Source organism: Typopeltis vanoorti, chromosome 2 (genome assembly GCF_054136105.1).
Source record: "Typopeltis vanoorti isolate ZY-2024b chromosome 2, IOZ_Tvanoo_1.0, whole genome shotgun sequence".
NCBI lineage: Eukaryota > Metazoa > Arthropoda > Arachnida > Uropygi > Thelyphonidae > Typopeltis > Typopeltis vanoorti.
In genome coordinates, this window is record NC_143550.1 from 71,552,041 (window position 1) to 71,578,826 (window position 26,786).

Genomic DNA, 26,786 nt, shown 5'->3' on the forward strand with positions numbered 1-26,786 from the left:
TAGAACTTATGCATGGTGGAGATATATTGTTGGATGCAGAGGAAATAAGAGCTCTTGGAGTGATAGTAGATGAGGATCTGAAATTTAGGGGACACATTGCCAAAATTGTGAGGACAACACAAAGAATTCTGGGAATGATGCAGAAGACAATGACTTGTAGAAGTAAGGAGATTCTTGTTGCATTGTATAAGGCTCTGATTAGGCCTCATATGCACTACAGTGCACAGATTTGGTTACCTGGCTTTCAAAAGGATGAAGAGATGTTGCAAAGCTTCCATAGTTGACTGATTAAGGTAGTTTCTGATCTCTGGAAAATCGAATATGAGGAAAGGTTGAGAAGATGCAATTTACAGTGTCTAGTGGATAGGGGAAAGAGGGGGTGATATGATAGAGACCTAAAAGTTAGTAAGGGGGGGGGGGTGTTATAGGATCAATGTCGAAGAGGTTTTACAGAAAACAGTGGAAGATCAGGAAAGAACCAGAGGTCATCCCTGGAAGCTGTATAAGGAGGGTGTGAGAAGCAGGTTTTTTGCATGCAGAGATGTGAATAAGTGGAATGCCTTGCCTGAGAGGAAGGTGTCTGCAGAGAATTTGAATGAGTTTAAGGCACAGTATGATGAGCTGTGTGTATGACAAAAGGACCTTCTAGATGAGTCTTTGCTTCCATGGGATCTTAGAATAATAATAATAATGTACAGCCACTTCCAATAGGGTACATTAATAGACCTATCAGAAAGAAGCGTGGTGTGTTTTATGGGATAATAGGACAATTTGATGCGAAGTCATCAGGCTACATATACAAGTGGCCTAGTTATGAAGAAAATGCATAAACTTTGTTTACTCATAATTTGGTAAAAGATTAATACAAAAATGATATAGCTCATCTAGTATAATTTAAATAGTAAAAGAAGAGTGGCTTCATAAATGGTACATAATATGAAAATTAACAGAACATGTATTTCTTTTCGAATATGTAACATTTTCCTCTGCATACTGCAGGAATATATTGAATAATAATAATAATGATAATAATAATAATAAAAGGTGTGCTTAAGGGTCAAAGCTGTATAACTGAGAGGACACCTCCACATAGCTTTAAAGGAATGTGGAGAACCAACCAGGGCTTCTGATCTAATGTCCAATCCTCACCTTCTCGTGGCACACCCTGTTGGGTATCTACTTGGATACTGAACGAACGAGGATGGGCTGGCAATTTGGGATTTAGCTGATCAAATTGTATTCTTATTGGTTAAACCAAAATAAAAAATGATGGCACAACATGATAAAATTTCATGCCGGCTGGGGCGTCGCCTGGTTAAACAAGGCCCCTGTTGTTTTCACCGGGGAACCAGGGCAAACAGCGAAAAGTCAGCTACTGGAACAAATCTGAAAACAAACCCCAACTCAACATCACCAGAGTTAAAGATTAGTATTATCAACATAAGAAGCCTGAATGGCAAAGAAATGGAGCTAGCTGAGGAATTAGATAAGTACCAGATCAACATAATAGGGGTGACTGAAACAAAAAAGACAAAAACTGGCGAGATCTTTCTGAGCAATAAACACAAAATGTTATATTCAGGCAATGACAATCAAGGAAAAGAAGGAGTAACCATAGTATTCAACACAAAATACCAGGCTAATCTTCTTGAATAGCAGTCAGTCTCAAGTAGAGTATTTTTTTTTTTTTTTCGGAAAACATGGTTGAATTTTTAATTGTAGATAGGAAGTTAGTAATGATGTAATTTTTTTCATGCAGTACTATCATATCCTGGATATGATAGTAATGCTGAAGTATGGTGGTATAAGAGTCTTGCAGTGGCTGCACTGCATAGTTCAGAAAGCCTGGACGGAGGGACAAATTCCAGATGATTGGAGTAGAGCTCTCATAGTACCCAAATATAAAAAGGGAAATAAAACTGAATGTGAGAATTACAGAGGTATTTCCTTACTGAGTGTTCCTGGCAAGATCTATGCAAGTATACTTGAGAAACGGCTGAGAAGAATTGTGGAAGAAAAGCTTGGTGAAGAACAAGCTGGATTCAGGTCAAATAGAGGCTGTCAGGATCAGATCTTCACATTACGACAAATAGTCAAGAAAGCATGGGAATATAACAAAGATCTGTATTTAAGTTTTGTCGATTTCGAAAAGGCATATGACAAGGTGCCAAGAGAAAAATTAATGTGAAATCTGGTGTGAGACAAGGATGTACATTATCCACTCTGTTATTCATTATCTATATGGATCACATTATGAAGAAAAGTGATATTAAACATGATATCAAAATTGGAGATGTTATTGTCAGCTCTTTGCTTTATGTGGATGATGTTATACTTCTAAATAAATCTGCTACAAGTCTGCAAGATCCTCTGACTAAATTGAATAACTGTTGTAATAGATATGGTATGAAGGTCAGCAATAAAAAGACAAAGACAATGAAAATAGGCAGAATCATTGAAAATATCAACTGTATAGTGAATGGAGAACCTGTGGAACAAGTAAAACATTTCAGCTACTTAGGCACGATTTTTACTGACGATGGTAAATTAAATATAGAAATAGACAACAGAATCAGCAAAGCTGGTATGGTGGGAAGTCAATTGAATAAATTCATATGGAATAAGAGAGAATTAGTCGGAACACTTAATTAGCTGTATACAAGACAGTGTTCAAACCAGTTTTAACTTATGGATCTGAGAGCTGGGTCAGAAGTAAAACACTTGACCAAAGACTAGAGACCGCAGATATGAGAGTCCTGAGAAAGATTATAGGCGTGAACAGATGGCATCAATGGCAATATCATATTATACACGAGGATATTAGGAAAGAACTTGATATTGTCAGCATCCAGGAATGCGTTAACAGAGCTAATCTCAGGTGGTATGGTCACTTAAACAGAATGGGCGAAGAAAGATTAGCAAAACAAGTGTTCTCTGCCAGGTTGGCAGCAAAACGACCCAGAGGAAGACTGAGATATAGGTGGATTGATATGATACAAAATGCCTTAGACGATAGAAATATAAGATCTGATAATGTTGGGGTCTTGACAAGTAACAGACTGATTTGGAGGAAAATTGTAGATAGGAAGTTAGTAATGATGTAATTTTTTTCATGCAGTACTATCATATCCTGGACACCCCTTGAGGGTACATGGCAGGAATTTGATGATGATGATAATAATAATAATAATATGAAGCATGTTTTCCTTCACTGGACAAGGTCTATTCAGAACAAAATTTTATTCACAATGTTCTTTTTTTCTCCTTGAAGAAGATTATTTTCTATTTTTCAGAAGTGAACAGTGAAAATAATTATAAGAATGACTTATTTAATTTAAGGGATATTATATCCCATATTGTTTCTTAGTCGAATAAGAAACTCAAAGAGTTTCATGCCAAATACAGAAACTATATAAAGTTTGGCGATTCCAAGTGTAAGCAAATACTTGGATAGTGCAGCACCTGATCCCTTAGGTAGTGCAAGCTGAGGCAACTCATAGAAAGGGTGGAGAAGCTCTGATCACTATTCTTGATATTTACCCATAATGTGAACTTAGCTCCTAGGAGCTGTATTATTGTTCACCATTATGAGAGGAGGTCACTACCCAGACCGGTTTCAACCTTTTTTGAGGTCTCATCAGTGAATAGGTAGACCTAGTTAATACCAAGTTTGTAGCGAACAGAACTTACATCTCTTTTATGAGAATTACCAAGAAGGTGTCCTAATAAATTACTAATTATATATAGAGCCAAAGGCTTCAATTCGGCAACATGAACTTATTTAAGTTAAGGGATATTATATCCCATATTGTTTCTTAGCCGAATAAGAAACTCAAAGAGTTTCATGCTGAATATAGAAACTATATAAAGTTCGGCGATTGCAAGCGTAAGCAAATACCTGGATAGTGCAGCACCTGGTCCCTTAGGTAGTGCAAGCTGAGGCAACTCATAGAAAGGGTGGAGCAAGCATACATAATTTAAATACATAATTACCATACATAATTTGTTTCCTACATGTTTATTTGAATTCACGAGTGATGCTATTTTTTTAAAGATAATAAAAAAAAAGCATATATTACATTATGGAAGATTCTCAAATTTTGTCATGCAATTAATATGATAAAAGAATTAGAAATTTAAAAATATATTTCATATGTTTAGTGCATTTAATATGACTGTTTACAGTTTGAACTACCCTGAATATTGTAAGTACACTGGTGTCCAAAAGCTAAGGACGAACTACATTTTTACCTGCATATGAAAATGTAGTCAAATTTATTGTCAGCATACTAATTAATTATATTACACAGAAATGTGTTATAACATTTATACAAATTAAATTGCAATACGTTTTTGGCAAAGGCTGCAAATTTCCTAAGAAATAATGTACAGTGCTTACAGAAAACTAGCGCACTCTTCCTTCAGATCAAGGATAAGGCCTTGTTTGTTTTCTGGAGGGGAATTTCAAGCAGCAATGCACCTTCTTATTGCATCCGAAATGTGTTCTTAGGAGTTGACATCTGGGGGAGTGTGCTGGCCACTCGATTCAATTAATATTGTCTGTCTCCATGAGTATGTCTACTCATTATGTATGATATGGTTGCATATGATATGGTCATGTATGACATAAAATCATCTAGATGATGTCTTTGAGACATCACAAGATATCCAAGTTTGCAACTTCATTCCTTCAAGAAAAGCGCTTCCTTCAAACACAATTAATTTCACATAGCCTTTTGCCTTTTATCTTGCTGAGTGCTACCATGTGACCACTTTGATTCATCTGAATTTGTGGTTGTAATCTTCAGAAATAATGTTCATCCTAAGGTTTTACACACCAGTGTAATTATATATTTCTTATTTTCTGCAGCATGGGTTTTGAAATGCAGCCATTAATATGAGTTAATCTAGTTCAGTGTTCCGAGTGTGAAGGATTATCAGACCTCGTGATGGAAATAATAGATGGCTTACACTTCTTAGCTATGTTACCTAAACTCTATCATATGCTTCACATCCATATTTTGGTGGATTTGAAAGAATGTTGAAACCACTAGGAGGATTAATGTAAAAAGCTAATGTAATTATCTTTTCATTTTAAAAAAAGATTAACAGTAATGTAAAAAGATTAATGTAAAAACAGTCATAATATAAATCATAAAGATCAAGCATAAATCCACAAATAGACATTCAAAATAATAATTCTTATTTTATTTAAAGTCAAAAATCATTATTTAATGAGTGATTTAAACTAGTTGAAATCATAGCTTGTATATCAAATGAAAAACAGCAAATTAATGTCAAGTGGTGTATATATCATATTTCATATCAGGATGCAAATAATTTGGAATTTAATATTTTCAATGTTTTATTCAAATAGTTGAATTTTTATTCTGTGGTTTAAGTGAAATATAGAGAATTTTATATACATGTGAAAATATACTGTTTATTAGCATGGAAAAACTAGGCTCTTAAACAAATACAAATTACCTATTGTAAATACTGTAAAAAAGCCTTTTGTCTTGGTCAGCATCTGTTGCTGTAAGTTGGATAATTTCAGTTCCCAGATGAACATTTTCTGAGATATCAACTGTGTATGTTTGCTGAGTGAAAACTGGCTGATGGTCATTTACATCAATTACTTGTATGTGGAGCTATAAAAAATAACAACTTAGTGTTATAAAACAGGAAAATTAGCCTAAATTCAGCATTAATTATTAACACCGTTAGCCTGTAACTTTTCTAGTTATAAACATATAGCAGCTATCTCCTCCAACAGGATGAAGAGAAATCTAAACTAACTATCCCATTATCAACCAATTGGTTACATATGAGTCCTTCAAACCAGAATATGAATAAATCCATTTCTTCCAACTTTGTAGACCTGAAAACTGGGAGAGGCAGGGGGCTTATGCGAGAGCTGAGGTGGAGGTGCATGGCATATTACAGAGCTTTGGTGTGAATGTGGCTGTGGGATTGGATGGTATACTGGCTTGAGCTTTAAGTGAAGTAGTGGGGGAGTTATTGGTGTCCTTGACCGTATTGTTTAGTCTGGGTCAGTCTCAAGGGGGTGAAGGGAGGGTAAAGTGGTTCTATTGGATGGGGGGGGGGGGAATCAGGACTGATGTGGCAAATTGCTGACCGATCAGCATGTCAGGAGTTGTCAAGTATCGCAGAAGTTGGTCAGGAGTGAAATACAGGAGTGAATGGATGGAGATGGGATACTGTTTCGGATACAGCGTGGTTTTGTGAGGGGGTGGGTCATGCCTCAGTGGCTTGCTCATGTTTTGTAATACAGTGGTGGCTGAGTTGGATGGGGATGGCGGGCCTTTGACAGGATATCACATGGAGTTCTGATCAGTGGACGTAGTAAGTGGCTATGGAATTGAGGGTGGTTGATGGGGAGATATCGGAGATTGGTTTATTCGGGAGTGGAGTCCAGGGGAGAGCTTGTGGCATAACTAGTGGCATGCAGAGGGGTTCTGTTTTGGGACCTCTGCTGTTTAATTTGTACATTAACAATGTGGGAAAGGATTTGAGAGGAACTATTCACTTGCTTGCTGATGATGCAAAGTCGGGTGGAGCAATGGTTAATAAAGATGATGTCAGGGTTTTGCAGAATGATTTGGATAGAGTTGCAGACTATTATGATGACAGGCAATTGTCAGCAAGGTGTACAGTTGTGCATTTTGGGATGAAGGGATTTCCAGCTGTATACTGCATTGGTGGAACTGTACTGCAGAAAATTGACAAAGCCCAAAGACTTGGGAGTGTTGGTGGATGGGAGGGTTAAAATATAGGGAAACATAGCAAAAGTGCTATTACAGCTCATTGGATCACTTTGTTACTGGGAAATACTTTGATGAACAGAGACAAGCAGGTTATTGTTCCTCTTTGAGCCTTGATGAGATCCCCATTTGACTACTGTGCGCAGATCTAGGCACCAGGGTTTCTTGCTGATGAGGAGGAGGTGGAGAGGAACAGGAGGCGAGTGACCAGGATGGTAACAGGTCTATGGAGTGAATCTTACAAGAACAGGCTGGGGATTTGTGGGTTGCAGAAACTGGTTGATAGGTGGGAAAGGGGTGATATGACTGAGTCATACAACTTTTTTTTGAAGTTTTGGAGGTTTTTCATAACAGGTGTGTCGGTAGGAGAAATGGGGATCATCCATGAAACTGAGTGGGAGTGTGGCTAGCAAGGGTGTAGGAACTAGGTTTTTTGCTTGGTTAGTGGTGAATGGGTGGAATGGGTTGCGGGAGCGTGTTGTGGGTGTCGTGACTGTGAATGAGTTCAAAGCAAAGTGTGATACTCTGCAAAGGTTGGCTAGTTCTGGACATGATGTTTAGGGCCTCCTTAGATGGGTCTGGGGGACTCCTTGGTGTTATCCATGGTAATGATGATGATGGATATTGTGCAAGTTTTGGATGGTTCTTGACATGATGATTAGGGCATCCCTTGTTGAGTCTGGGGACTCCTTGGAGTGACCTGTAGTAATAATTATAAAAGCTCTCATGCAATCAGTAATTCCAGTATGGATTCCACCACAGGTTTACCACGAAAGATCATTCTTTCTTAATGACATTTACCTTTGGATAAACATGGTGAATAGCTACAGAGAAACTCAGGATGTTGCTTTTAACATCTTCAAGGAATTTCTTTGGATTTCACATATGAAACCAGTCTTCTTCTAATTTCTACAAATCAGGATCCTGTTTCTTATATTGCCACATGATACAAGTGACAACATACTCTTTCTCATTATGCTTCTCTATGAATTCTACAGTAATTCACAGATCTGTTCTTTTGCCTGCTCATTTTCCTCCTGTACATCAAAGATCTTTCATCATCATCATCATGCATATCAAGGCCTGTTCCAGCCTTAGAAGTCATCATTGAATCTTTTAAAGAGGACGTCTTGGTTTTCTTTTTCCTAATGATAATGATGAGCTGAGCAGAAGAGCGGTGATATTGAATGGCATAATAGCGAGAATGTGTGACAAGAGAGGACTGGTATATGTGGATGCTTGGAGTGCATTTGAGGAAAGAGAGGAATTGTATGCGGGAGAGTGTTTACATTTGAATGAGGAAGGACGTAGGCATCTGGAGTGATTGCTGTTCTGAACGAGTCAACGTGTCCCAGGGAGGATGATAGCAGGGGTGGCCTCTTGTGGGAATGGATACTTGGGAGAAGGGAGACAATGTCAGGTAACACTGAGCCCAGTGGAGTCTAGAAGGGATAATGCTGGGTATAGAAACAATGGCATTTATATGCTTTATACTAATGAACAGCGGGAAGGAGTGATGACAAGAGGCCATCCCTGGAAGTTACGAAAGGAAACTGTGAGCAAGAGGGTAAGGAGTGGTTTCTTTGTGTGGAGGGTGGTTGAGCCGTGGAATGCATTGCCTGATGGAGTGGTGGGAGTGAGAACAGTCAGTGAGTTTAAAGAGTGGTATGATAGACTTTGTGTTTCTCAGTGGGGGATCTCCCCTCGATTAGTCTTGACAGACTTTATGTCTTAGGAAGGACCTCCCTCGATGAGTCTTTTGACTCCTTGGAGGCCTGAATAATAATAATAATAATAATAATAATAATAATAATAATAATAATAATAATGGCTTGTACTTTACAGCTTGTTTTGGTAATCTTTCTAGTTTCATTCTTTGAATGTGTTCCATCCATTTATGTTTATATTTTTTAATTTTTTCTATTACTGGTTCTTGGTTTAATTCTTTCATTATTTCTGCTGAAATAAAGATCAAAGATCTTTATTTCAGAGAATGAGTAAAATGTTTAAATTAACAGTCAGAAGACTTACCTCTTCATGTAATCACTTTTACATTCATGTGAAAGTGAATGTATTTTTTTAAGTATTACAATGGTTTAAACCTCAATCTTCATGAAACTTTTCTTCAATTATTGTGTATGAAAATGTTAAGAATTCTGACCAGCTATGATGAACTTTTCACAAGCATGTCCTTCACTACACTACATTGCCCCCATACTTTAATTAACCCTTGCCTAACACTGAAGCATGCTAGTCATCATAAATAAATTTGATAGCATTGCAGATCAAAAAACATTTTTTTAAACAAACTGCCCTCAGAAAATAATACTAACAAATATCAAAACGCAACAAACCTCACACACAAAAAAAAAAAAAACTCACATAAAAATATATATTCTGATAATCACTTAACATTATTCATTATTTGCTTTGAAATTTATTTTTTGCAGTCAAAATACTCAGTCAGTGACGTCATCTTCTATAGAGACTTCATATTCAGAGCTCAAACTAGGTTACCTTTTCCAATGTCACTGACCAAGATGGAAAAGATGTCAAGGTATCTACAGTGATCTTTCACAAATTTTCCATTTCCAATAATATCAGATGATCCTATTCATTCTCTTAACACCCTTGATCTCTTTTTAACCAGTTGTCTTGCCTGTGGATATCATGGCTCTCAGACCACCTCTTGGTAATTCAGACCATAACTGGCAGAAATATCACAACTATAATTTATAAACTTCCTTTACCTTGGCTGATGGCTATTTCTGCTCTTATGATCCAAACACCTCTGTCAACAGAACTGAAATAATCTTACTTGAATGAGGCCCTTCAACTTTATTCCACTGAAAACTCAGACCATTTCCAAACCATAGTTTCCCAATGAGTTTGCCAAGTTAGTCCAAGAAAAATAATTCAGCATATCACAAGTGGTGCAAAACCTAAACTCCAGCTTCACACTCAACCTAGAATGAAGAATGCAACAGCTTCAATAAAAGACCATCATCAAATCCAATCAAACTCCAAAAAGGGCCAAGTGCCAAGTGTAGTAATCTTGTCTCCTGTTTAAATGCCAGTCAAATCTTCTGCTCCCTTACTAATGCCCTCCATTTTCCCATCTCTCTCACATCCAGAATGGTGCTATTGTAACAACACTCAAAGTCAAGGCTGACTTTGAGTGTTGACATTATTCCTGACATTATTCTTTTCTTCCAACTACTGCAACAAAGATAATCAATAAAAGTATTTCCACTTGACCAAGAACAGCTCACTCCATATTTTCTCTTTCATCAGAAAAGCATGAGAAAAATCTGAATAGCTTAGACTGATATCTATCTATCTAATAACAAGTCCTCTGATCCTGAGAGTAACCTCCCTGCCACACACACACACAATTATGTGTAAAACTTCCAAAATTAACAGTTAATCCTATAATGCCTTGACATATTTTACACTCATTCAGCCTCTATTCTATAGCACAGACAGAAGTCTACATTCAACTAAAGAAGTGAGATAAATGGCATGGGCAGGTTTAGGGAAATAACAACCAAAATGAGCAGGACTGGTTATAGACCAAAAAGTGAACTGCTGTGCTTATTTATAAATCCCAAGAGAATCAGAAATAAGGGAGATGTAACTATTTTACTGATTTTGATTATTCACCAAAAATATTGTCAGAATAAGTGAAATACAGTTGGGTGAGGGGTGATATCCTGACAGGAATAGAAATAAAAATGTGTCACGTGTTCCATGAAGATAAAAAGGGCTAGAAGGGATATTTAGGAGATATATATTCTGATGTTCCTATATGCAGGGAATGTGGATGCTGGTGATGAAAAAATATAAATGAAACTTCAGTTAGTGAATAAAGGAAGAGTAACCATTATGGGTGATTTTGATTATGGTAATATAAACTGGACTGAAGAGATAGCTTTTGGATATAAAGAGCATTCATTTCTTGAGTTTCTGAGAGAACTTCCTTAAGCAGCATGCAAAGGAGGGGATGTGACAATAAAGAGTTTTAGATCTCATGATTTCATCAGAGGATGTGATTATGAGTGAGGTGTTGCATTTCCCATTAGTTCGTGAACTAGTGGGAAATGCAACACCCCAGTTCATATGAACTTCATATGAACAGTATATATGAAGACTTTTGTGAGGAAATATGAGAATATATGTGGAACTACAAGGACAGGGATTATGAAAAACTTAGGAGATAGCTTGGAGATGTAGCATGGAATGGGGAGTTATGAAAAGGAGATAATTGCTACTCGGACACTGACCAAGAGATATTTAACAGCATCAATGTGTGAATGCATTCCAAAGGTCAAAAGGATAGATAAGGTGGGTATCAAATGAATGAATAAAGTGAAGCATAAAATCTGTAAGAAGAAGAAGAAGGAGGAGATGGTAATAATTAATCGCATGAAAAGTATAAAGATCTGGTCAGGAAGGTGACTCAGTTGGTAAGGACAGCAAAACTGGTATAAGCAGAAATTTGCAAATCAGGCCAAACAAAATCCTAGAGAGTTTTTCCAATATGTGACAAATAGAAGAAGAATAATTATGGTAAGATGATGGTACTGAGTGAAGATGGTAGATTAGTAACTGCTGCAGATGATATAGTTGAGTTATTCAGGTGAACAATTCATCAGGATGTTTCATCCTCATTGGGTGTGAAATCACGTGAAGTTCAAGTGTAGAGGAATTTTGAGATAAGTAAGCTTGATGTCAATAAGGCAATAGGACTTGATGATGTTCCATGAAGTTGGTGTTAGTCTTGACATACCTGTTTAACAAGAGTCTTACAACAGTACAAGTTCCAAAGGAGTGGAAGGAAGGCAAAATTGTTCCACTTCACTCAGGTGATGATAAGGCTGCAGCTACAAATTATAGGCCAATCTTAATCTGGAGTTGTGGTTATAGAGAAGTTGTGAGAGCTAGGATATTTTGTTGAATACTTATCCCACACACGAGACGTACAAGAATGTATAGCATATCAATGTCATGTGTGAGGTGCAGATGAGGGTTGAGAAAGAAGAAACCTATTGACATTCTTCTTAAAGAGGACAGGGGATGTAATGTGAGATCTAGAAGCGGGCTGATAACAGCTACTGGGCACTGACCAAGAGATATTTAACAGCATCAATGTGTGAATGTATTCCAAAAGGTCAAAAGGATAAATAAGGTGGGTATCAAATGGATGAATGAAGCCATGAGTTAACAATCCATGCTGTGATTATCAGCATGGCTTGTTAAAGTGTGGTCATGTTTTACCAATTTGTACTATAACAAGGTGAAGAATGCATTGGACATGGGAGATGCACATACAGTGGTAGTGTATTTAGATTTTGCGTAAGCTTTTGATAGAATGCCACGTGGCAAGCTGATAACTAACTTGAAATGGATAGAACTGAATAATATACTAGTGAGATGGATAGGTGATGGCTGTCACACAGATATCACCAAGTTGTATATAGGGGTGCAATATCCTGAAAGAGGAAAGTCACTAGCAGTGTGCCACAAGGGGTCTGTTTAGGAGCCATTGTTGTTCAACTTGTATATTAATGATATTGGGACAGCTTTAACTGGAGATATGCAATTGTTTGCAGATGATGCAAAATTGGAGAGAATGATGAGGAGTCAAGCTAGTGACCTTACAGGAGGACTTGAATAGATTGTATTTTTTTTTTTTTTTTTTATGTTGAGCCCATACAGGTTTGATTCCCATCAGTGATGTGAGGCTTTATCTGGTCTCTTTTGATGAAAGGTGAATTAACTGGTCTCATAAGGAGGTAGGGTTTTTTTTCCACCTGGAAACTCAGGTTTTTCATCCCACAGAACAGACAAACTGAACACACGCACCTAAGACATAAGACACTTAGAGGCATAGGGGTAACCTTATCCTTGTATTATGGTTAAGAAATCCAAGGATACTTGGAAGGCTATGGGCACTTAAGTGCCTGTTAAAGCCACTGATGGATGGATGGATTTCGGATGAACATTTCATTTCCCATGGAAATATTTATAGAATATACATATTGCAGAAATAAAACATCTGTGCAAAAGTGGGAGGAGTGAGATGGTAAGAGATGGGTCATTAGTAAGTCTAATTGCTCTCCTGTGCATTGAGTCAAACATTTTGAAGAAGCTCATAGGGGTGGGGGGTTCATATCTTGGCAGGGTCAATAGCTTGGCAGATTTGCAATTTGTATAAGGCTAACAGATGTTCAGAGGTGAGTTAACATCTTGAGCAAAAGAGAAATCCTAGTTTTTTAGAAGCTGAGGATGCAATTATTGTGATGTGTTTATGTCAGGAGAGGGTTGATGTAATTCCAAAAGTAATCTCTCTCTTTGGAATTACTCTCAAGTAATTCCAAAAAGAGAAATTTCATCTTGTCTAAATATTTGGGTGTTGTCAAAAGTAATACTGGGAGAAAATGGTTCTTTTTTTGTGAGATATAAGGCAGAACTGGGTTTTATTAGCATTGAAATTGACGAGGTTATCTGAACCCCGTTTGAGGATGGCTTGGAGATCAGAATTGAGGGCAGTGATGATTGATGTTCGGTAGGTTGAGGTGAGTTGTGTAGAGTAAAGCTTATCAAATGAAACATCTAGACTGGCATAGATGGAAGACATTGAATAGACTTCATTCCAGAATGGGCAGATCAAAGCAAAATATGCCAGATGGGGGGCTACACAGAATGGTAGCTGTGTTTGTGTTTCACTACATGACCAATCATGTGGTGAAACACAAACCATGGATTATCTTCTGCAATGCTGCCTAATAGACATTAATAATATATGTACCCAATAAGATTTAATGCAGTGTAATGCAGCTTTAAAGTATATTAATCACTGGATGAGTGAAATTTGACATTTTATGTTTTTGTGTAATATTTTATGTTAAGTGGCATTTTTGTCTCTTAATGTATGCTTTTAATCTGTATTCTTTTAATGTCTATTTCTTTAAATGTATGCTTTTAATCATTTATATGTATGATCTTACATTTTCTGTAGTTCACACATGAAATAAATAAATAAATAAAATGAAAGGGAGGAGCGCAATGTGCTGTCATCTATAAAGCCGTTATTGGGTTAGAAGTCAATTGCATTAGTAGGTCATTATATATATATATATATATATATATATATATTATATTCATATTTATATATACTGACTAAAACCGAGACTAGAATAACAATTAAATTTATTCAAAACGCAACATGTTTCATCAAATTGTCTGACTTCTTCAGGCGTGGGAACATAGAAAGCAAATAAACACTATAAGAAACATCGTATCACTATAAAAACGACTATTATAATATTGTTTCTTATAGTGTTTATTTGCTTTCTATGTTACCACGTCTGAAGAAGTCGGACAATCCGATGAAACATGTTGCGTTTTGAATAAATTTAATTGTTATTCTAGTCTCGGTTCTAGTCAGTATATATAAATATAAACATATCCCAATTCCGAGTTAATACTACGGATCATTTTATATATATATATATATATATATATATATATATATATATATATATATATATATATAGCAGAAGAGGTTGGTGAGAGGACAGAACCTTGTGGAACCCTGGCATTAGTTGAATGGTGAGAGGATAAGGAACCATCCACCATCACACAGAGTATGCATCCAGACAGAAAGCTGGCAATCCAACTACAGAAGTCCTGAAGCAGACCAAACAATGGTAGTTTGCTTAGTAAGCCTTTGTGCCAGACCCAGTCAAAAGCTTTGAAGATATCAAGTGCAACCACCTGAGAATCACTAAACTTCTATGACATTTGTCCAGAGATGGGCGACATATGTGAGTAGATCTCCTGATGATCAGCAGCGACGGAATCTATATTGACAGTTGTTTATTAGGTGGGTACCTTCAAGGTAGGTATCAGAGTGAGTGGAAATATTCAACGTTACAAAGTGTAAGGTTATGAAATTTTGTAGGCAGTGGTGGGATTCAAAGCATACTTGATGGGGAAATTCTGAAGGAGATGGAGGAGATAAGCGATCTGGTGGTATGAAGTTCAAGGGGTCACGAGGAGTCGCCATTTAGATTATAGCAATCATGTGAAGGACCCTGACAAACAGAAATGAAGAGGTTCTGGTTCCATTGTATAATACATTAATTAGGCCTCATATGGATTATTGTGCACAGATTTGGCTACATGGTTTCATGTAGATGAAGATATATTAGAACAGGTCCTCCAGAGAAGACTGTTAAGGTGGTAAATGGTCTTTGGAAATGTGGATTATGAAGACAGATTGAGGGGATGCAAAGTGCCATGAATTTGCAAAGCCTAATGAATAGAAAGAGAATGGAATATGATGGAAACATCATATTCCAGTTAGTAAAGGGTTGTTACTGTTAATGGAAAAGAAAATTTTTGTAGTGTGTGTGTGTTGGGGAAGGGGGAGACCAAGAAGCCATCATCACAGGAAACTGTATAAGAAAGGTGTAAGCAAGGGAGCAAGGAGCAGGTTTTTTGCATGAAGGGTGGCTGGTGAGTGAAATGCGCTTCCTGACAGTTTGGAAAAAATCGAATGCAAACATGTTGAATGAGTTTAAAGCACAGTTTGATAAGCTCTGTATGTGAGAGTGTGTACCTTCTATGATGAGTCTTTTGACTCTATGGAGGTCTGGTGTTCATAATAATAATAATAAAAGTCAACTGTAACACTATCATCCCACTGAACTCACCTTAATTTTCTTCTAAATAATGGAGAATGCTTTATAGGTGTTTTACTATCATTTTGTTTTCATTTAAGTCATTCAAAATACAATTTGTTTGGCTAAATCCAAAATTGCCAGTTCATCCTCATTTGTTCAATATCCAAGCAAATACTTACTACAGGGTCCACCACAAGAAGGTGAGGGTTGGACAGATCAGAAATCCTGGTTGATTCTCCACATTCCTCCCAAGGCTAGGTGAAATCTCCCTCTTGTTATCTAGTTTTGACTCTTATGCAACTGTGGTTAAGTTAATTTTACAGCTACATAAAATGCTTTTGTGAAAAGTTTTATATTGATGTTATCTATTTAAAACAATGAAATAATACCACTCTCTTAAAAATATTTTCATATTTAAATATATTAAATTTATTAAATTTTATTTTAGTGGTGAATATCCATTCCAAAGACTGATGGGGTGAGAGAGAGATTAAAATTACCATTTGATAAACTTTATGAACACCATCTGTAACACTTATATTTAGGGTATAATCAGGTCTGGTTTCAGAATCTAAAGGACGAGCAATAAGGACTACTCCAACATCAGGTTGTATGAGAAAAGCATTATCAAAGTTTCCACCTGCAAAAAAAAAAAAAAAAGAAAGAAAGAAAGAAAAAAGTAAATGAATTAATTTTTGAATGCTTGGTTTTGTTGGGATATAATCTGGATATTATTGGCTTAGTAAGAAAATTTGCAATAGAATAAAGTGACTCCCCCCCACACACACAGTAATGGTTTTGCAGAGATGGGGATAGGAAGAACCTAAAAAAAAAGTATTTTACTGTACTGCGTTTATATTTAACTCTTTGGTAGAATTAGTAGGATCAAATTTTGTTAGGTGATAACTCTGGCAATGTGTTGCTATATAGTGAAATTCTCAGCATAATAAGGAGCCATTCCCTTTCTCAACACATTAGCATAACTGAGACATATAATTGCAAATGGACCAACCTGGTATTTAGACAAATCAACTCTTCATCTAATAGGTCACAAGTTTAAATTCCAATATAGGCAGAAATGTCTATAAATGTCTTTGGGTGATAGATAATTTCATCAACAGGTGAGTTCAAAATCACTTATACATGATATTAACATACTATAGGTTGACCAACCAACCTCTTGTGTATGGGTTTAACATAAAAAAGAGGGAAAAAATGGTCACTCCACTACCATAACTATCTACGAGTGTCACCCTTCTATAATTATTCTTTCACTTACTTAATATATAGCAGAAGAAATCCCTTGAATTATCTTTGGCCTGACTGGCCAGTCTCCTCTCATACAGCACTTTTTCTTTCTTTACCATGCTTGTTCTATCTAGCTTGCACTTGTTACTCCTCATGCATCTGAATACTATCAAATGCCTTGGACCACCTTCTTAATTTCCTTTTCAACACTGCTCACCCAATTTTACTGTTCATCCATTTCAGTTCTGCTCCATTTATCCACTTAGCTGTTGATACACAGTTATACATCACTTGTGTTAGATGTTTTCTTATCAATTCCCATGCTCTGTCCATTTCTGTCCTGCACAGCCCATCAACCCAAGGTATCAATAGTTAGTGACTGTGGAGCTTCTGATAATCACCCATCTTATAATTCCACACATATCACATTTTTTTTCTGTCTAACCCACTTCAACCAGTACCTCATGATCATTCTTCCCAACCAGTAGCTTCACACTTGTTAATGAAGTGTTAATAACCAGATCCTGTGAGGATATCACCAAAGCCAACAGTCAATCTTGAGTTGCTACCATTACATGCTGCTTACGATAGCTATCCCTCAGAAATTCAGTTTACTGCTCTCATTCCCATACACTATTTCCTCCTTCCAATCCACATTCTATAATTAAAATCTCCAATCAGGATCACCATCTTTTTAATTCAGCAACCAATTTGCCTTAACATTTTGCAATCCATGCTCTCTACATCGATTCATTCCATCTTTGATACAGTAAAGGTCCTTTGTCATTTAACAAATATCAAACAAATTCTCCTAAAGATGTGTACAAAAAAAAAAGTATACAAAAAAGATAAAAGTTTTATCTCAGAATTATACTAGAACTCCCAAGAATTTCAAAAATACCTAATAAGCATAACTGATGATCCATGTGTTACAGACTACCAGGTCTAACTGATGACCCATTTCCAGCTGATGTTTTTTCCCCTCAAGTACTTCTAGGAAACTGTTTTTCTTCTTATTATTATTATTAACATCTGACATCCATGGAAAAAGAGATTCATCATGGGAGGTAGTATTCACTATCACATATAAGGTAAGGGTAATCACCATATCCAGCACACTGAACTGATTCAATGTGTCTACATTCATAACACACTCAAGCAATGCATTACACTCACCAATCACTCGTCATGAAAAGAACCTACTCCTCACTTCTCTGCTCACTCCTTAGACAGTTCCCAGAGATGACCTCTTCTTATGTTCCTCCCTCCCATTCTATGAAAAGTTGCTTCTATGTTAACCCGGTAACAACCCCAGACTAACTTTGGCTCAATCATATCCCACCCTCCTTCCTTGACCTATTCATGAGGCTTTGCAATTTACATTTCTTTCAATCCAACTTCATACTCCACATTTCAAAGACCACTTAGCACCTTTGTGAATCTTCTGTGAACCCTTTCTGACATATCCTTGTCCCCATAAAAACCCAATGACCAAATCTGTACACAATAATCCATACGAAGCTTGATCAAGGCCTTATACAATGGAATCATAATCATAATCCTTATACAATGGAAGCATGTAAAGGTCCTCCACAGCATTGCCATTATCCAATGAGATGACTACACAACTTCTTGAATGTGACCACTAAATTTCAGGTTGTTGTCTGCCACCACTTCCAGATCTCTCATCTCCTCTACCTACTTTAAAGTTTCTCCCACTAATTGTATACCTGCCTCCCATCATTGCTTACCAAATTTCAAAATCTTATACTTTTCAACATTGAACAAACAGTTCTATACTGTTTCCAACACATAAAACTATTCAAGTCATCCTGTAAAGCCACAACATCTGCTTGACTCTGCATTGCTCTCCCCAATTTTGTATCATCTGCAACAGTTACAGATCATCAGTTTACACCTATCACAATATCATTAATATACAAACTGAACAACAATGACTCAATACAGACCCCTGCAGCACACCACTAGTGACTTTCCTCTTTTAGGATGCTGCATCCCAAGCTGGAAGATTAGCTGGAAACTTTCTAACTGTTTTATAGCAGGTGATTGTGAAGTATGTTAAGCAATCTAATCAATGATTTCCAGATATTTACAGTGAGTTCTTGGTTTTCATTAAGAGAAAGAACCATATGAATGAATGGCAGTGTTAGATGTTTTACTCCAACAAGCAAGAAAGTTAAATGGTAATGTATCTAATAAGATTTGTTTGTAATTGTTTAATAGACTGATACCCACACCAATATACAGTATATATATATATATGTATATATATATAAAGATTTAACATATTTGCTTGAGCATTCATAGTTACATATGGTAAAAATTAGCCATGGTATAAACAAAACCATATAAGTTGACCATTCTGGGATTGACCATGCAACTGTGATACATAAATAAGCCATGGTTCTTCACCCAGGCTGACACTCAATGCATGAGATATTTGCCTGATTGGTAAGACAGCACAATAGTTTTAAAACATGTATATGGCTTACCTATTGTTCAATTCCTCCCACAGGTGACTTACTTTTGGCTGTTGGGTTGGATTTACTCTGGGTGTTCTTTACAAACATAAAATTGATATAACATATTTGGCAATAGCATTACATATATGTAATGTATGAATTTGGATGCTTGATGACATTGTTGTTCTAGATGAACTTAGCACGTTGGTGGAAGGCCAATAACAACAATAAACTAAAAGCAAGAAAGATTATTTCAACTCAAGAAATCATCCTATTACTTAATCTTTTATACTGTAACATTCTCAAAGAGGGGAAACAAGTGCATGAAAAGTAACTTGAAGTTCTTGATATCACAAGAAAATTAAAAGTAGAGGAGGAAAAGGAATTAAAGATGAAAAAGCTTTATCTTTCAAACTTTCAATTAAGGAAAACATTTAATAACATTTGATAAATGAATATTATAACATAATGTAAAAGCATCAAAAGCACATATTATAAAAGCAAGATGGTTCATTACTTACCTACAATGGAATACCATAGTTTATCTCCATCAGCATCCTCAGCTTGTATTAGTGCTACTAGATGGCCAACCTTATCATTTTCAGCAACAGCAGCTTGTGAATCCATATCTTTCACTATAGGTACATTAGGAGATTTTTTCAATTTCTGTACAACCTCTACAAGAACTCGTGTTGTGGCTGATCGTTCCGGACGCCCACCATCTACTGCCTTGACCTAAATTTTTTTTATTTCTTTTTAAATAATAGTTCATATCTTGTTATATGTTTTCAGAAATTATCCTTTTTAAAATATGAAAAGGTTTTTGAAGCCAGATGTTAAAATAACCCAACTTACTGTGAGATCAAAAGTTTCCCCTGCTGAAAGTAGTTCCTTGGCTGCAATTGTTCCAGTTTTAGGATGAATGTAGAAGCGATTAGTCCCACGTCCATCTCCCAAAGAGTAAGTGATGTCACTGTTAGGTCCAAAATCCTTGTCTACAGCTACTACCTGAAAAAAAAAAAAATAACCTAACAAGTGTACATTTAGTTATGAAATGAAGTCTAATGAAATTGCAACACAATATTTATAAAATAAATATTTTGAAGCAATTCTGAATTTGCTAGTCTGAGTAAAGTACCAGAGTTCTCTGCTTCTCATCTTGAAATTTGATTTCCTGCAAAACAGAAAAATTGAATATGCAACTCACTCACATCATAGCCCTTATAGTAGCCTTTCTGATAGTCCAAATTAACCAAAATCACTAAATCAAAAAAAGATTATCAGATGAATCCATAATTGAGGTAGACACTTTGTCTCAAGTTAAAAGAGTGATCATACAGTCTTGACCTCAAGGAAACAAAATACACATGGACAGAGAATGTCTAAATTATACTTGACAAAAAAAAATTATATTTTTGTTTTAATCCTTTACCTGCATATATTTGTAGCATAGTGTATGACTATAGAAGAAAATAATATCTTTGAATGTAATGTAGATGATAAGATGATTCATCTGGGCATTGTGTAAATCATCTATGCATTAATGAAGTACATAATAGCATGTAAACAATTAGTTCTAGAGTTTATTTCACAGAAATCTAAGTAAATCCCTGTTAATATTTTTTAATCTTCATTTTTGGAAATCACCTTTGGTAAAAATATTATTATTATTATTATTATTACTATTATCCAGGCCTCTATGGAGTCAAAAGACTCATCATAGGAGGACCTTCCTAAGAAACACAAAGTCTATAAAGACTCATCAAGGGGAGGTCACCCACCCCCCCACTAAGAAACACAAAATCTATCATACCACTCCTGAAACTCATTGACCGTTCTCGCTCTCTCCTCTCCACCAGGCAATACATTCCATGGTTCAACCATCTTCCATGCAAAGAAACCACGCTTCACCCCCTTGCTAATGGTTTCCTTTCGTAACTTCCAGGGATGGCCTCTTGTCATCACTCCTTCTCGCTTTTCAACCAAACAAAAGAACTCCCCAGTGTTAAACCTTTCAACAGTTAAAAAGTCTCAATCATATCACCTCTCCTTCTTCTATCTGCCAAACTCTGCAGTCCACATTCCCTCAGCCGATCCTCATAACTAACATTGTACAGTCCTGAAACCATCTTAGTTGTCTGCCTTTGTACCCTTTCCACAGTAAACTTATCCCCTTCAAATCCTGGGGACCAAATCGGAGAACAATAGTCAAAGTGTGGTCTGATCAGAATCTTATACAATGGAATGATAACCCCTTTATCTCTGCAGGTCAGTGTCCTTCTCATTATTGCAGCAATTCTCTGTGTTACCTTCACCACCTTTGCAATATGTCCCCTAAATTTCAGGTTTCTATGAATCATCAACCCCAGATCACTTGTCTCCCCTACTTCCTCCAGTATAACTCCTCACATAGAGTATGCAGCATCCCATTGATGTTTCCCAAACCGCAAGACCTTACATTTTGCTTCATTAAACCGAAACCCCCATTCATTTGCCCATCTATCTAGCTTATTCAAATCCTCTTGCAGGGCTACCACATCTGTACTATTACTAATAATCATTCCCAGCTTCACATCATCTGCAAACAACTGAATATCCCCTTGCAATCCACTCACAATGTCACTGATATAAAGGTTAAACAATATAGGTCCCAGTACTGAGCCCTGTGGGACCCCACTTGTAACCCTCTGCCTCCTTGAAACTGCTCCACCATACACAACTCTCTGATACCTACTGGACAGCCAATCCTGAATCCAGTTGACCAATCTGACATCCAGACCCATGTGCTGCAACTTAAATATCAGCTTATCATGTGGCACCCTGTCAAATGCCTTCACTAAATCTAAGAAAACAGCAGTATATGCCTTTCCCCTTCATCTAATGCTCTTGTAACTTTATTATAAAAGGCTGGCATATTGCTAAAACAAGAGCGTCCCTTCACAAATCCGTGTTATCTCTCACAGATAACATTACCCTCATCTGCCCAATGTTCTATACGGTACCCAATTAATTTCTCCAAGATCTTAACAACTACTTATGACACACAAACTAGCCTATAATTAGACACTTCCATTCTGCTACCACCCTCATGCAATGGTACTATCTTACCTTCCTTCCTTCCATTCCATGGGCACCTTTCCCACAGCCAGACTTTCACTGAAAAGTCAGGTCAAAGGCACTGTCAGTTCCCTAGCACATTCTCTCAAAACTCATGGTGAAATACCATCCAGTCCGACAGCTTTACTGATATCCAGAGTACTCAATATTTGAAACACACTCTCCTCCTGTACCTCTAAACCTGCCCCATCCCTCTAGTATTAAAACCGACTCCTCCAGGATGAAATACTCCAATAAAGTGTTCTTTGAACAATTCCACTATGTCCTCTGCATCAGTCACTCTATTCCCCTTTTTATCCCACAATATCATTCTTCCACAGTCATTTCTCCTCCTACTGGCCACATAGCTAAAAAATTCCCTAGGATTTTCTTTGGATCTTAGGGCCAATCTCCTCTCATATTCCAGTTTTGCCTTCCTTTCCATACTAGTCACTCTTCTGGCCTGTGTCTTATATTCTTCATGCATCTTCTCTTCACCTGTCTCCTTATATCTCTTCCATAGCTTCTTTTTCAAATGCATTCCTGTTTAATATTGTTTGTCATCCACTTCACCCGAAATTGTATCCTCTTCTTCACTCGTGGTATACAACTTACTATTGCTGCTAACAAATATTCTTTGTTCGCAGCAATAGTAAGTTGTATACCACAGCAATAATCACAATTTCCCATGCACTAATGATATCTCAGCCTTCCAATTTCTCCCTCCATGAAACTTCCCCGAGTTGACATCTTAGACTATTATAATCACCTGCCTTATAATTCCACATACGTTCCCGTCTCTTTGATACTTCTGCATGTCTATTCATTTTCCAAGTTAAAACCATATGGTCACTCTCTCCAACTGGTGGTAGAGACATCAACTCAGTTATTATCAACTCTTCTGATGCTATAACCAAATCCAAAACTCTTGAACCTCTTGTTCCCTCTATTACATGTTGCCTAAGACATTTGTCCCTCAAGAATTCTAGAAATTCCATTCCCTTATTGCTACATGCATCTTCCTCTCCCCAATTTATACTACTGTAATTAAAATCTCCCATAACAATCATTCTTCTTGCACTTGCCAAACTCAACTGTCTAAACATCTCCTGGTCGCCACCTTCTGTGTTCCTGGGTCTGTAGCAACACCCCACTAAATATCCTGTCTTGCCCACCTCTACCTCACACCATATGCTTTCAAAATCATTAGTGTCCCTTATAAAACTTAAAAATTATTAAAACTTATAAAATATAAAACTAAAAAAAATATCAAGCAACTTTATGCAAGATCTGCATTTCGAAATCTACTGATGTACTAAGACTTTATTTATGCAAAAAAAAAAAAAAATGGAGTCATATCAGAGAATTTTGAATTTTCTTAAGTACATAAAAAACAAACAAAATGATTATTTAAAAAAGTAAGAAAGTAATTGCTGGATGGTGTGATTGCAATGTCTTTCTACTTAATGTTTTATATTAGTTTCTTTGACTATGTTGTGTGGGTGGGAGTCAAATAATGGAACTTGCAATGCATAATTTAGCACCAACATTAAAAGTTTATGACAAAATACTGATTGTTGTTATTTCAACATCAAAAATCATGATACATTATAAAATGATAATTATGCTTTGTGTACATGTCTTTACTTCAGTGGGAAAAAAATCCTGATAAGGAGAAGGATGCTGATTACTCAGAGATAAAAAGAGTTGTCATTCCATTGAATAAAACTCTGGTCACACCACACTTGGACTATTGTCTCAAATTTGATCCCCAGGATTTGAAGGGGATAAATTATTCATGGAAAGAGTGCAGAGGCAGATAACAAAGATAATATCAGGTCTGTATAATGTTAGTTATGAGGATAGGCCAAAGGAATGTGGACTGCAGAGTTTGGTAGATAGAAGAAGGAGAGATGATATGATTGAAACTTTTAAACTGTTGGGAGATAGTTACAGGGTTGACATTGTGGAGTTCTTTCATTTGGTGGAACAGGGGCAAGGAGCCAGGACAAGGGGTCATCCCTGAAAGTTGCAAAAGGAAGTCATGAGCAAGAGGGTGAGGAGTGGTTTCTTTGCATGGAGGGTGGTTAAACCATGGAATGCATTGCCCAATAGATGCCCAGTTCATTGCCCAATTGGGTGAGGGCATGAACAGCCAATGGGTTGAAGGAGTGGTATGCTAGACCGTTTTCTAGGGTGAGCCTCTCACGATGAGTCTAGTGACTCCATGGAAGCCCTGAATAATAATAATAATAATAACTGAAAAATTAATTATTTTTAGTTATTTGAAATGTTTGTATTATGGCATTACTTTTGTAAGTTTTAAAAAGACTGGTTTACATAAAAATTCTATCAAAAAAAAAAAAAAATGGAAACCATGATACCAGAAATGCCAATTCGCAAAAATAAAACTGACTGGTGTGGAAAGGATATGATATAAAACCAAGCATGATTATTCCTAATGTGTAATATGCATGATATATGGAGTTCAGCATGAATGTGTTAAAACAACAAGATAAAGAAATAAAAAACAGAAATTATGGCAAGAATCGAAAAACATACATTATTGACTACAAAAGAAATTAGGACATATTAAAAGAATTAAAAATAAAATTGATAGGTAAAAAAAAACAATAAATAAATAAATAAACAGAAGTGAATAGAACTGAAAGACAAATATCCAATATCCTAAACAAATATTAAATTATAAACCAATCAAACAAATTCAATGATTTAATGATTTAAATGTATTTCCTGAGTATCAAGAGGTATGGTATTGTATTTTTTTGACAGATGCTGTAAGAAGTCTGATCTCCTCTTTCAGATCATATGAGTCTGTACTAAATTGTAGAGCATTTAGGAACTGAGTTACTTTTTTTTCTTTTTATTGATTGTTGCTAACATAATTAACATGATTGAATGCTAACAGATGTTAGCATTTAAACAAAGAATGAATTTTTTTAAAAATTTAAATAATTTTAATCATTTGTTGATATGTAGTATATTTTTGTTCTTAGCTTTTCTTAGCTCTACTGAACAAATCTTGAGAGAAGGAGAACAAAAATAGACCATAAATCAAAAAAATATTAAAAATTATTTTCATTTTACCTCAAACCATCCCTTGTCAATTGAAAAAATCTATGGCAACACATGCACATAAATGCTCTTAACTTGAAACGAGTATTTAGGCATAAGTGTTGGTTTACATTAATGTTGCACTTTAATGGAATAATTTACAACACAAAGAGAAATAATTAAAAAACAAGTTTAATTAATTTCAATATTTCATCTCAGTCAACGAGACATATCAGAAATATAATGTTAATATTGTAATAACACACACACACACAATTACACAAGTAACAATAAGTAGAAGAATGGGGTAGAATAAATAAGTACTAAAGTTTTATGAGGATGCTCCTCATAAAACTTTAGTACTTATTTATGCTGTTGGCTAGCCTTAGATGTTGGATGGGAGGCCTAAGAATTAAAGTTTTAATGCAACAATATTTATCAAGATTAGGCTGCTTTTTAAGTCTGCTATCGATTTTAAAAAGAGTCTTTCAAGTTTGTATTTGTTGCAATTGAGCATGGTAGTTTTCTTCCATCTGATTCTGCATGAGGTATCCGAGGCATAGTCGGCAAGACCTGATTGACCATAGTTGTGGCAGCAGATGCTTTTTTTGTGTTCTTCTAAGCAGATGTTAGCAGATCTTATTATAATTTACAAGAACAAAGAACCTTGTAAACACATGGAATAGAGAGGGGAGGAAGTAGATCCTTAGGACAGTGAAGAAGGAAAGAAAGAAAGCTAAACAAAGTAAACATAGCAACTGAGATATCACCATATGCAATCACAAAAGAAAAAAAAAAAAACACCATAGACGAGTAGAGCATGTTAGAATAATCTTTGCACTACTTTCAAATCTCATTTGAAGCTAGCTTCCTTTCTTCACTCTCTCTCCTAAGGATCTACTTTCCTCTTCTTTCTATTCGATGTGTTTACAAGTTTCCTTGTTCTTTCAAATTATCATATTATGGTCAGACTGGGAGATCTGGTAACATCCACCCAGAAGAACACAAAAAATACATCTGCCACCACAACTATGTTCATCAGGTTTAGCAGACCATACTTTGGGTACCTTACACAGAATCAGATGGAAGAAAACTGCTCTTTTTAGAATCAGCAGCAGACTTAAAAATGCCAGCCTAATCTTAATAAATATGGTTGCACTAAACTTCTCAAAATTTGGGAAACTTTAATTATTAGGCTCCCACCCAACAGCACTCATAGAGGACGCTCCTCATAAAACTTTAGTTTTTATTTATTCTATGCAAGTAACAATAAGGTATTCTACCTTATTGTTACTTGCGTAATTGTGTGTGTGTGTGTTATTACAATTTTAACATTACATTTCTGATATGTCTCTTTGAGTGTGATGAAATATTAAAATTAATTAAAACTTGTTGTTGAATTATTTCTC

At 36.1% G+C, this 26,786-nt stretch overlaps 1 protein-coding gene across 1 annotated transcript in view; it reads right to left on the bottom strand.

The window, feature by feature from the left end:
• kug (FAT atypical cadherin kugelei) overlaps positions 1-26,786 on the bottom strand; it is a 599,114-nt gene that overhangs the window by 421,917 nt on the left and 150,411 nt on the right. Inside the window, exons 5-8 of the mRNA XM_090401756.1 lie at positions 20,062-20,214; positions 19,728-19,941; positions 15,976-16,115; positions 5,488-5,651 (exon numbers count right to left, since the gene is read on the bottom strand). Coding sequence (XP_090257882.1) covers positions 5,488-5,651; positions 15,976-16,115; positions 19,728-19,941; positions 20,062-20,214 — 671 coding nt within the window. The remainder of the gene's footprint in view (positions 1-5,487; positions 5,652-15,975; positions 16,116-19,727; positions 19,942-20,061; positions 20,215-26,786) is intronic.